The 13,641-nt window shown below is 41.0% G+C and overlaps 1 protein-coding gene across 1 annotated transcript; it reads left to right on the top strand.

Annotated features, from left to right (window-relative positions):
* Positions 1 to 910: 910 nt before the first annotated feature.
* Positions 911 to 11,509, top strand: josd1 (Josephin domain containing 1). Its single transcript, XM_003438700.5, has 5 exons — positions 911 to 1,075; positions 1,643 to 2,514; positions 2,621 to 2,749; positions 5,035 to 5,229; positions 8,639 to 11,509. The coding sequence occupies exons 2-5, from the start codon at positions 2,138 to 2,140 to the stop codon at positions 8,736 to 8,738; spliced, it is 801 nt and encodes a 266-aa protein (XP_003438748.1). The 5' UTR covers positions 911 to 1,075; positions 1,643 to 2,137; the 3' UTR covers positions 8,739 to 11,509.
* The last annotated feature ends 2,132 nt before the right edge of the window (positions 11,510 to 13,641 follow it).

A 13,641-nucleotide genomic window follows, 5' to 3' on the forward strand; every position in this document is an offset into this window, starting at 1 on the left:
TCGGATATTATTATCATTTTTATCAAGTTTTTTGTAACATCTTGATGCATGCTCATCCAGGTAAGGAATTCCCAAAAAGTTGATTCTGTTCATCTGGATGTAGTGTTTTCAGTGGGAGAAACGTTTCGTCACTCATCCAGTTTGCTTCTTCAGTCTCAGCTAGCTGCAGTTTTCCCCAGCCAGTGATCAAGGAACTGACCTCACAGCCCATTGTTCATTGGGTGGTGCTAGTTGCAGTCATTGTGCAAAGGTACTGTTTATAAGGTTGGGGGAAACTGCAGTCAGCTGAGACTGAAGAAGCAAACTGGATGAGTGACGAAACATTTCTCCCACTGAAAAGGTTACGTCCAGATGAACAGAATCAACCTTTTGTGAAGTTTTTGTAACAAAATAAATTTCAAACTTAGACATCATATTAATTTACTCAACCAGTGAACATGGACATGGCATGCTTGTTTGTTTAACTGAAATAGACTTTTTTTTTTTAATCTTTTTTAAGTTCCCATCAAGTGTAAAATATCTAACTTTTAAGCAGCTTAGGTATTTAAAGACTGCCAAATTTTATGCAGTGGGGTTTATAGCGTTTCCCCTTCCCTTACACTTGTTACAGTTGCGAGAGTAAATCAAAAATGACAAAGCAAGACAATAAGCAATAAGCTCAATTGTGTGGCCCATTCATGAAGTGAAGTTTAAGAGTTGGAACTGCTTTAAGAAGACAGCCGGTGATCTTTCCTACGGTAAAACATAATTTTTGTACATATTTAAACCCTTTATGAAGCAGTCATGTGATGAAAAGCGCACTACAGGTGAGAACAAAGTGGAAAAGGTAGGCTTTCGCAGTCTCAGGGGAGGATCTGCTCCAGTCTACTGACGCAGGCGGTGACAGCAATATGGAGCCAGGGAGGCGCTACTGCGCATGTCCGCGACTGCACGGACGGAGAAAGAGACAGGAGAGAGCCACAACAGGAAAAAAGTGGCAAAGACAAAGGTCTGAGCACCCTTTAGGGGGAAAAGGACAGAGGAGACTCGGGTTTTAGACCGGTTTACGGCAGCTCAGCTGTGACACCAGCGGCAGGTAACGGGCGGGGAAGTGGTCGGCGAGAGAAAATGAAGTTATAAATCATAAAAGGAGGCGTTGTGGTTGTGTTTGCTGGAGACACGGAGTCACGTAGAGCAGCAATAAGACCAACGCCAGATATCTGCTGCTAACACGGATTAAAACCTTCTGTACATTCCTGCTTTTAGGGGAATATGTTTGCTATCCCTCCTTAACGCTGTGTAAGCTGCACATTAATGTGTAGCTCTTGTCAAATGTTGCTAGCTCAGTGAACAGCTTGCTTCCTCTATCCAGTTCAAAGCTGCTCGAAATGTTTACCTTCCCTTCATTTGGGCTCTGCTGACCAACAAGAAACTGAAGCTCTAAATAATGTAACAGCGTATTCAGTGGTGCTTCACTGTGTTGTTTAGGCCGATTTGGCAGCTGTTCTTTAACCAATCTTAATCGAGGTGTGATTTGGGGACTTGTGTTATTATGTGTAATAGCTAAATTATGAGGAAAAACACGTGACTTTCCTTTCCCTTTTAATAAAATGTATTTAGTTTTTGCATTTCAGTTGCTTATTGAGTGTATTTTTCTCCACAGTGTGTGACTCCTCTGTTCCTGTGGAACTGTAGCTTCGCGGTCAGCAAGTCTTGGAGGATGGAAAGACCTGCTAAGCTATAGGCTTTAGATGGAAAGAGCTGTCAGCACATAGAGAGAATGGAGGAAGTGGAAAACGCAAAGAGTGACGGCAGTATGATTGATGACACCGCTGTGCTGTTGGAGGACTAGTCTGTCATTTTGGAGCATCTAGAGTATCTTTGCTGGTTATACTTGGTCACTCATAGCGATATTTCTGCACATCTGTCCTTTAGTGGGAAAGAGACAGAGAGAAGGTTTTGCGGTGTTTAAGAGCCACAGGTCTCATTTACCCTCCCTCCAGACACAAGCTCCTCTCTTCCAAGTGGCTGAGAGGTTATCACACAAATGGTTGTCATGATGCTCATGTAGTGTCCTGAGATTAGTAGTTGTGGAGCTGAAGGAGGTACCGGTGGTGGTGGGGGCGGCGACAGCGCTGGCGGTGGTGAACGTCCAGGGATGGGAAGTGCTCCGTATCCAGCCAGTGAGTGGAAGGGGAAGGGGCGAGGCAGCCTGCAGGAGCTGGGGTGCATGCCCTGGAAGGTCAGCAAACAGAAAGGTGGTGGAGGAAGTGGAGGGGGAGGGGGAGGCGAGGCGGTGGTGGGAACAGAGGAGAAGAGGTGCAGAGATCCCAGGGAAACTCAGCAGCAGCAGCAAGATCTCTCGTCGTCTTCTTCTTCGCTCACCTCGCCAGCTCCTCCCCAAGCTCCTTTGGTGCCTCCGGCAATTTATCACGAAAAGCAGCGGCGGGAGCTGTGTGCCCTGCACGCACTCAATAACGTCTTCCAGGATGGGACAGCATTCAGCCGGGACACCCTGCAGGAGATCTACCAGAGGTGAGACAGTATGTGGATTAAAAGTGTTAAGGTGTGCATAAAATGTTTCGTCAATGCAATCTGACTAAGTCATCTGTGGACGATCCCTTTTGTCAACTTGTTGCAGGCTCTCTCCCAGCACTATGGTGACGCCTCACAAGAAGAGCGTGCTGGGAAACGGGAACTATGACGTAAATGTCATTATGGCAGCCCTGCAGACCCGAGGGTTTGAGGCAGTTTGGTGGGATAAAAGAAGGTATGTAGGGGTAGCAATAAAAGAAGCCTTAGCATGGATAAATCATATTTAATCTAGTAAAAGTATTGATTTAATAGATTTATTTCCATTTGCTTATGTTGTAACTGCAATTTGCCTCATGACTTCTGCCCCTGATTGTTTCCCAAAATAGTCAATGTGAGGCAGAGGAAGCCCAAACCAAAGAAAAGCAATCAGTCTATTGTTGCTTATCTGTACTTGTTTACACTTGTTCCTCTCTTATCTTGCTTGAGTGCACATATATTGTAAATGCTAAAAAGGAGGCACCCCTTGTTTTCATCTGCACCTCAACCACCTCATCAGCAGGGTCCTGAGTGATCTCTGTGATTAGTCAGCGCTTCCTGTGGTTGATAAAGTTTAAGAGTCGGTTTTATCAGCATTCCTGCTTCCTTCATTATCAGGCTTACACGACTGTTGACAGCAGCACCAAACACAGACTTGCTATATCGATAAAACCCATTCCTGTTATTCTCTTTTTGAGCTTCTGCAGCTGCGCGCTGTTGCTGTTTGACATAACTCTGGAGATTCACCCCTTTTTTGCATGTAACTAAGGCTTTACATGCTTACGTGTTGTAAACATTCGGTTGCTGGCACATTAACTGGAGACTGAGGCGAGAAAACAACGCGATGCATGGACTAGCACTTAAGCGCTCTATCTTTTTCGATTTCTCGACAAGAGAAGACATGACTTCTTTTTATTCTTTGGTTATGTTTATGAAGTTGCTGTGACCTGAGGCTGTTTTTATAACTCTACTCACAGGGGATTTTTGATGCGGTAAACACTTGCAGCCAAGATATTTTTAAGTATTTGGATCACGGTGAAAAAAGTGTGCTTAAAAGCTCCTACCCACAACTGGAGTATTTTTAAATATCATTTATTTTTGGAAGGGAGCAAAATAATAAGGCCACTTATGAGAGGACAAGTGATTGATAAGACAAGGAAATCTGGTGCCCTGATCCACAGAGCAGGTTTAACAATCTCTGAGTTCAACTCTAAGGTTTTTCAAGCGGATCAGCATGTGTAATGAAAAAAAAAGATACCAGCATTGGGTAAAGAAAAAGCAGAGCCTTTGTTTTAATCCAGAAGTATGAATATCTCTCAACGAGAACCTTGACCAGACAGCCTCAGAGCCGACTTATTGTCCACAGAGTCACAGATGATCAGTTATATAATCACTCAGGTTAAATAGAACAAGTACTAAGCTAAGATATCAGTGGGATTATAATGTTTGTAAACTTCTTAAATTAATACATTTCAATATGTGCTCAGAGTTTGTTGAAGAAAACCTGCTAGCGGTCTCAGAGTCTGTTACTCCAATAAAAGACTCAGAGTTCAAGTTAGCTCTCTTTCTGGAGCAGAAAACCCACAAACTCTGAGTTTTTATTAAATCTGATTGGTTGAACAGGGTCCTTGTGTAGTATTATTATCAGTGTACAGTCAACTGTGTTTAGAAGTGTGCTCTGATACTGGAGCGTAGGTGTGGCAGGCATTCAAGCACTCAAACTTCAAAGTCCCTACTTCAGTCTTAGTTTGCCAGTTAATGACAGTTTTGAATTTTGACAGATGCAAAGTTTGCAATGCATGTCACTACACAAACTGCACAAAGGTCAGTGCAGTTGAGTTACACAGTGTTCGTTACAGTCATCAATGGGAACTGACAAAATCAAGAGTGGTTTGAAGTGCAGTAAGCATGTATGTTATATAACCTGTTTGTTTCATTTGAAAATGAATCTGCCTCCCTGGTTTGTTTAAACTTCTGGCTGCAAGAATGCTTCTCTCTGGTATTCTACGCAGTCTCTTGCGATGTCCTGTACATAGCTGAATAGCTTTGCTTGTGATTGTTACTGTGGATGGTTTATCACAGGGTTTTTTTTCTGGACTTCCTGACTTAGAATAGACCTTTGTGTTGTGACTACACTTGTAAGTGCATTTTATCTGAACGTAGCTGAAAGTTTCAATGTAAAAAAAAAAAAATATATATATATATTTTGCTCAAGTAAATGCAAGCCCGAATAATGACAGGTAACAAAAATGCTGTATGGCTGGAGAGCAGTAGGCCCGGGTTCGAGTCCGACCCGCAGCCCTTTGTCTTCCCCTCTCTCACTCCCCACTTTCCTGTCAATCTACACTGTCTCTATCCAATAAAGGACAAAAAAATTATCTTAAAAAAAAGTAAAATAAAAATATTTGCAAATATTAATATAATATATATGTATTGTTGTTATTATTATTATTATTATTATTACTAAAAAAATATATTTTTTAGGGATGTTGGCAATATTGAACTGTCCAACGTGGAGGGCTTCATCCTGAACGTACCGTCCAATCTGCGCTGGGGGCCTCTCCGGTTGCCGCTTAAGCGCCAGCACTGGATAGGTGTCAGAGAGGTGGGAGGAGTCTACTACAACTTGGACTCCAAGCTGCGTAGTCCTCAACCAATTGGCAATCCGGATGAGCTCAGGTGAGAGGGATGGGGAGTGTGTGCATGTGTAGCAGCAGCAGCAGCTGTGTTGTTTTATACTTTTGTTGTCATAAAGTTTTAAAAACTAATAGATGTGCCGGTGGAGAGGATCTAGCTGAGAAATGTACAGTTAGCTCCATGTTAGAAGTAAGTGTGAAGCCTCGATGGTGCTCTGCATGTACATGGACAACTGATGCATCACAGCTGAGTAGTTATTCCTGTTGTAGTTCTTTGAAGTCTGCTGCCTGGGGTGCATGCGTAGTTATTGCATTGTAATGTAAAGTCTGTGGACGACAGAGGCCCTCAAGCTCATCATCTCATGACGAAATGTATCTCATACCGATCCTAGATGACTCAAGGATCTGGAAAGGCCCAAGACAGCCATATTGATCCCCAAAAATGTTCTAGCCATCTTTTATAGTGATAAAACGTCATGCTACTTTCAACGCAAACATTTTTTACTTAGAATGACCTAACGTTACCATGTAGTCTTAATGTTTTATTACACATGTCCTGAAATGAATGACTGAGATTATAAACTCATCGGAAAGTGTAGACAGAGGTCAGGGCAGAGGGCTGTGTCTTGTAGACCAGTGTTTCCCAACCAGTGTGCCGCGAGAAATGATCAGGTGTGCTGTGGAAGATAATCTGGTTCCACCTGATTAGTACTCTAAGCGACTGGTGTGAATAACGGGCAGAACAGGTACATTCTCTTCCACTAGAGGGCAGTACAACTTCCTGCTCTAATTAAATGGGCTGCCAACTGCCAGTAAAACAGAAGAAGATGAAGAAGAAATTACATAATAGTCATGGTGTGAGATGAAGCAGGGTGGAATAGCAATAGATAAATATTTGAAAAGAAAAAGTAGTCAGTCTGACCTGCGTCCTGGAGAAAATTCAACCCAGATGAAGGCCCTAGCATGAGTAGCGGTCAGAAGAAAGCAAAAAAGGTAAACTGGGAACAAACCGAACCATTCCGCTATACCTGGTGCGCCTGTTGCAGGATCTTCTCTCCCCTAAGAAATAAAAATAAAGTGCCCTGCTACTGGGAAGAGGTGCAAATAGTTAACTATAATTAACTAATAATTAACTTAAAATGGGTTGTTGTACACCCACTTTTACCTGATATATTGATATATACTATATATTTTACCAAACAAGTTTTCCTCGTTGGCTGCTTTAATGGTTTTAGGGTTTTTTTCACTGATCATACTGACGCTGACTCTAAGCTCAGCTTTAACTTGAATCGCTTTTCCTTTGTTAGCTTCTTTAAAATGTCCATCTTCAGCTGGTCAAGGGTAATTCAAGTGTTTGATTCAGTTTGTTGTTACGAGCATTCTCATGGTGGCACACCGTGGTTTACTCTGACAAACTTGGTGACGTTGCCCATTTTATACACATACTAACAAAGTCAAAGTCCATCCATCCATCCATTCGCTTCCGCTTATCCTTTCCAGGGTCGCGGGGGGCGCTGGAGCCTATCCCGGTTGTCATAGGGCGAGAAGTCAAAGTCTTTATTGTTAAAGAGCATATGTACAGTTATACGCAGGAATTTGAAATTGCAATGCTGCCATGGCCCTGAGTGTACACTAAAAATATAAAGATAAAAAAACAACATGTTAGCATGTGGTTGTAAATGTGCAAAAGACTGTTTGCCTGAGCCTCTATGTACAAGTTGGACATGTATGTAAAAGACCCGCTTTAAGCAGACATACACTACCAGTTAAATGTTTTAGAATTGAAAATTATGCAGTTTAATGTCTCATTGCACTCTGAGATGAACGCATAGTACAAATAAGCAATTGGAGTTAAAAAAAAAAAGTCATGGAATCAATTTATAGACCAAAATGTATTCTAAACTTTTGACTCATCAAAGTAGCTACCTTTGGCAAATATAACAGCTGAACACACCCGCGGCATTCTTTCTACAATAGAAATCAAATATTCTTCAGAAAGTTCTGACCATATCTGTTTGCAGAAGTTCCCATAAATGTGTGGCAGTAGGTTGTTTTGCTTTCACTCTTCTGTCCAGTTCATGCCAAACCAGCTTGATGGGCTTTAAGTCTGGAGACTGTGCTGGCCACTCCATGTTTTCAAGCTTACCGTCTTGTTCTTTTTTCCTGAGGTAGCTCTGGACTTATGTTATGGGTCATTATCTTGCTGTAGGATGAACCCCTGACCAACTAGGTGCATACCAGAGGGTATTGCATGGCGCTGTGGGTCCAGCAAAACAGCTCCAGACCATCACACTTCCTCCTCCATGTTTGACAGTTGTCCTTTCGCCTACTCAACGCTATACAAATATCCTGTGTGATGAACCGATGATTTCCGATTTTGATTTATCAGTCCATAATACCTTCTTCCAGTCTTCAGTGGTCCATTGGCAATGTTTCATGGCCAGGCAAAGCTCTTTGTCTTATTCTGACGTCTTAGCAATATTTTTCTTGCTGCAACTCGTCCACTCGAAGTCTCCTCATCACAGTTCAAACTGAGACTTGCTTACTACGACCACTATTAAGCTGTGCTTGAAGCTGTTGTCCTCTGAGCCGCCTATCACGCAAGCTGTTAACTCTCAGAAACTTGTCCTCTGATTCAGGTGTGGCTTTGGGTGTGCCAGACCTCTTCCTGTCAGAGTTTGCCCCAGTTTCTGATTGCCTTTTGATAGTGAAGGAAACTGTACTCACGGACACCTTGACTTTCTTTGCAATTTCTCTGTAGGGAAGACCCACATTTTTAAGTGTTATGATGATCTGTCTCTCTTCCATTGTTAATTGCCTTTTTCTCACCGTTTTTGTAGCAACACACTACTTTATGCAGCACAATACGGTTCAACCGATGCTCAACAGGGTATGGGTCTACAGTGTGTTCCAGTGTTTATGCAGACAGAGGGGGTTGTAAGTAATCCAGAACAGTTGGAACACCAGGTTTCAAGGCTTGATAAACCTCCATTGCTGCAGAACAGTTTAAATTGTTAACCCATTTTGTGTTCCATGAAAAAGGCCTTTTAGTATAATTCATTTAAGAAAAATTGCATTTTGTTTTTTAGTTTTGGGTAACCTTAACTTCTTTTTTTTTAACCTCTGGCAGTTCATTTCAAGCTATTCATTGAACTTGAACAACCTGAATTGCAATAAATAACTGGAAAAATTGGGGTATTCTAAAACCTTTCACGGTAGTGTATGTGAAGCTGACTGGCGGGTCACTGGTTAGGGCCAAAAATGCTGGTCTATCGCTACATCTCCAGTTTGTGGTTTACAACTTGTTCTGCTGGGCTAAAAGATAATTCATAGAAGCTTTACATCAGCGTACACCTTGTTAATTTTGTTGTTGTTGTTGTTTCACTTTAATCACTTTCACTTTAATTAAAAAAAAATGTAATTCTTGTGTTTGATTTTTACCACATTCTCAGGAAGTTTCTCCACCAGCAGCTACGAGGGAAGAACTGTGAACTCCTGCTAGTCGTCTCAGAGGAAGTGGAGGCACACCAGACATGGCGATCTGATGGCTAAGGGTTTAACCAGCCTATCACAGCTCTAACTGGGCTAGCAGTCCAATCGCAGAATAAACGGAAGAAGAACTAGCATTGTTGTGCACAGCCAAACCCTTTTGATGCACACTTGCAGATATATATCTACTACACACACACACACACCTTTTTTGGAGGTTTTGTTTACACAGCCATTGCTGGACAATTATCTGGCGAGATACAATGCAATGAAGGAAGCAAACACTTTACATACAGGGAGAATCAAAGAATCACAGCTCTTTCTCACGACACAGCTAAGACTTCTGAAGTGTTATCCTGTTTCTGCTATTCTTGTGGATTTTTTTTATATTGATGCATATTTTCAATGTCAGTTTTGATCTTTTGCTTTTGTTTTTTTCCCTTTTTTACTTTTCTAGTTTCCAAAGTCATTCGAGTTCAGGCTTTATGAAAAATGCTGTGTTCATGTGCCTGTCTCCTTCAGTGATCCTCCCCGCTTCGGTCATGACGTTCACTGATGTGTCTTTGTGTTTGTGTCCCTCCCTTCGTGTTGTAAAGCTCTCTTTCTCTTTGTCCGTATCACTTTCACCAAAGCGTGCCCTTCGTTGCCTCAGCGTGACTCCATCTCTCTGTCTTTTTCACGTCACTGGTAAGAATCGGTGATTGATCACATTGCCAACTTTGTATACTTCAACACCTCCCAAACATTTCTGGCACAGACGGAGCCTTTGCTGGGGAGGCTCTGCCGACACAACACTTTTATATGGCAACAAAGCAATGCAACAGCACCCTGGCCAAGTAGACCCTCTAGTGGATGTTTGCCTAATTTTCAATCAAGCAAGACATACCATCACCACCTATCCAGTTTTTCTTTTCAGATTGTTCATAATGAAGTCTCAAACTTCTTATGGCATGCCTTGATTAAGAAGCCAATGCCCCATGACTGTTTTTTCCTTTTAAATCAATCATTAATCAAAATGGGTGCAGCTTTAATTTAGCTTAAACACTGGTCAGCACAAGAGTCATCAACCTTCAGTTTGTCCAGTTTCTCTAAAAAAACAAAACAAATCACATTTATACAAGTTAGTTTTAGTTTGTATCTTTAACCTGGCTGCTCCCAAAGTTAGAGTATCACTGCAACAGAGTTAAGTCTGCATATCCGAAAAGGTGGTATTTACCTTTGGCAGGATTCTTTTACATCAGCATATAATAATCAAGTTAGTGTGACATTTCAAATGTAAGTCTAAATGATAGATAAAAGTGTACCAGCAAAGCCTGTTCCATATTACAAAATGAAAAAACTTCACCATATTTTGTAGAGGCCAATTTGTTCCTGATGGGTTGCGCTTTTTTTATGTATATGTATTCTACATATACATATACAGCATATAAATACGTGTCAAATTAGAGGAGGAATTGCTTTTGTTGTTAATTCAGATCTGCTGAGGTGCAATATGGCATTGTATTAAAGGCAAAAGAATGGGAGTGTGTAAAACTCTGTAGTGTCGCCATAATTGCCCGACACATCCCTTTCTCCATTATTTTCCTTAAAGAAACAGTAATATTTAAAAATAACAAAAAAAAAGGTTACTGCACATATCAGATGGCATTTATATACTGATACTGAGATGTCTGTAATAGGTGAATGTCGTCTAAAAATATCAGTCAAGTCAGATATCAGTCGGGCTCTGTACGCCAGTTAACGAGAGACCATGCATATGAGGAAATCATTTTGTTTCCCTCCGTCACCGACTTCTACTCAGAGCCACCAACATTTGTTAAACGTCTTCAAAGTGATCTTTCACGCAGATGACACAACAGTTATCAACCCACTGCACCCCCCACCCTACCTCTTACTTTGGCTTGTGAGTGTCCCCACCACAGCAGTCCTCAGTAGCACTGGAGCTCAGCCTATGCAGAGATTCTCCTTCTCCGTATCCTCTCATAAATATCCTGCCAAACATTGCCAAACTACAGCTCTGAGAGAATGTCACCGATTGTTCCACCAAGTCTTACGCAGCGGCCTCTGTTGCGTGAAGTTTCAATGTGTGGAAGATTTTGTTGGTGGCTTAAGGGAGATGAAACTAAAACGCTTGAAGATCTGTAGGTGTCAGGTAAAGAAAGTGTAGGTCGGAAAGTGTCCGAAATGTCCAGCCTTTACGCGTGCTGTGGGAAAGTGTAGTGAAATGAGCCTAATGAGAGATTCCACTGTTGTAGCTTTCGTATTTATTAACTGTTAAAACTGTTTGCTACTATAAATGTATTGTCTGTTGACGACAATATTGGCCTTAACTTGTTTACATTGAAAGAAACATATAGATATACGTTGCTCTGAAATATTGACGGGGGGGCTGTGCAGTTTGGCGCCACTTCAGGAGGTTAATTCCAAAGCACCGGCGAGAAATCCAGTACGCAAAGAAACTAATCTGTAATGATATTTTAAGTTTTGCCGCCAAGGACTTTATGTTCTATACAAACGTTTGAAATGACGTGACTTTTATAAGAAAAAAGATTATTTTAATTGTGCATGTCTTATTTTAGAGTGACTCCAGCGCAGGCTGTTGGCCTTCACCGCCTCGTTATATCCAAGCCGAGCAATCGTCAGTAATTTGTGGAGAGTTTTCAGCCCAATCACGTCATGACTAGTGTGGCACATTTGCACTCAGCATTTGCCTTTTTCTTCTTCTTTTTTGCCATGACAATCCATTTAGCCCTACCTATTAAAGGACCCTGATTGTCACTGTAATTTTTTGTTTCCTTAGAAATAAAATGCTTATATTGGCACTTTATGTATAAGCTGGTGTGTGGGTGTGTTAAATGGGTGTCTCTTTGCTTTCAAAGGGTGATTGTTGGGTTACATGTAGAGTATAATGCTGCTATTCTGGGCCTCAGTGAGTGTGTGGAAAGTATGTCTCACTTTTACAATGACATGTTGCCCTTTAGAACATTTGTTCATTTCACAGGGAAATTGTGGTGCGTCAAAGAATGTAAGCCTTCATACATTATATATATATATATATATACATATACATATCATACTTCAAGTGAAATATTTCAAATCTTTTTTTTCCCACAACTTGATGGTTGTCATGTAAGCTCATGAAAATCAGAAATCCAGTTTTTCAGACTATTTTCTAAGATTGATCAAAGACTGATTTCCAGCATAGACATGAAAAGTTTGTTCACTTATACTCAGTTTTTGGTTTGGACTCCTTTACCAAGAACTGCTGCGTTAGTGCATTGTGGCTCTGCTGAGGTGTTATTGAAACCCAGGTGGCTTTGACAGCAGCCTTCAGATCACCTGTATTTTTAATCATGTGTTTGTCATGTTCTTCTTAACACTAACTGAACCCTGTAGTTGAATTCTCTACAGGGTTCAAGTCAAGCGAGCGGGCTGGCCAATGAAGCACAATAAGATGTTTAACATTCGGTAGCAGCTCTGGCACTGGAGGTAGATGCTAAGTCCTACTGGAAAAGGAGATCTGCGTTTCCATAAAGCATGTCAGCAGATGGAACCATGAAGACGGAACCATGTTGACTTTGGACTTCTTAATACACAGTGGGCCAGCCACCAACAACATCATCACAGACCGTGGAAACTTCCCACTGGATTCTGTGCCTCTCCCACTCTTCTTCCAAAAAACTATAAGGCCCAGGGAGCAGGATCGGCCCAGCAAAGACTTTGGAAAACATTAAGTGGAGGATAGTTTTTGAACTTTTAGCTGTATTTTCACAAGTTTGAAAGCTTTTCCTATTGGTAAAGACCTCACCACCACCCAAAATAAATAAATTACCATTAATACTACACCAAATTATTAAATTAAATCATGTAAGTTTTTTTTTCATTTATTTATTTATTTTTCTGTGAGTCCACAGTAAAAAAAAATTCACAGAAGCAACATTTCTGTGAATTAATTATTTTTTTGAATTTTATTTTTATTTTTTTTACAATTACAGGACAGCCTGGACAATAAACTACCCAAACTCTTTCTGTAATTTTACACATTTATCCTGTAATGTCACTGCACCTAAGATCAAAGTGAGTTGTATGTGACTCGTGTGCTCTACGGCCTTAATTTCAAAATGAAGTGCAAAAAATTAGTGTGTGACTGTTCCCGCTATTCCTGAAGACGTCTGCTTGTGGTGCCTCCTAATGCACTAACACCAGCTACAGTCCACTGATTGCAAAGCTCTTCTAACGCACGATCATCTGAAGACTGTGGTCATCCTTTTTGCTTGTCCACATTTTCCTACAGACAGTCTATGCAGCAATGACCTTCTGTGGCTTATCTGTCAATGATCGTCATCTGGACAGCTGTCAAGTCAGCAGTCTTCCTCATGATTGGGGAAGATCGCTGAGCTACTGAACAGTGGTTGCATGTGCTGAACTAGACACAGTATTGATACTGGCTGACTCATCAAACTCAAAATATTCAAATAAGTGCAGATATTGGATTTCTGATTTTTGTGAGTCAAAAAAACGCAATAATATAAATTATAACAGAGAAAAGACTTATTTCACCTTACATGTAATGCATATATAATGAATGAAAGCTTACCTTTTTGAACTAAATGAGGGGACATAACAAACATTTTTACAATATTCTAATTTTCTGAGATGCACTAATAATGTTGTTCAAAAGAATGATAAGTGCATCTCACGGCTGTATCCCTACCTCCTCTCCAACATGAAGAACATGAAGGTTTACAGTTAAACATTAAACCTTTGCTTTACAAGCCCAGACCTGCATAAAAGCAAAGTTTGGTTGGGCCCCCTATTTACACGTTAGACACCTGAGTTGTTCCACCAAACACTAAAATGACCCTCTCACCAAGATCAAGATCATAATTCTGTGATCAGATATGTCACAATAAAAGCACAGATTCAAGAAATGCCAAGCTAATGTTCGTTTGTTTCTCTACACCTC

This window comes from Oreochromis niloticus, linkage group LG8 (assembly GCF_001858045.2).
Source record: "Oreochromis niloticus isolate F11D_XX linkage group LG8, O_niloticus_UMD_NMBU, whole genome shotgun sequence".
Lineage (NCBI taxonomy): Eukaryota > Metazoa > Chordata > Actinopteri > Cichliformes > Cichlidae > Oreochromis > Oreochromis niloticus.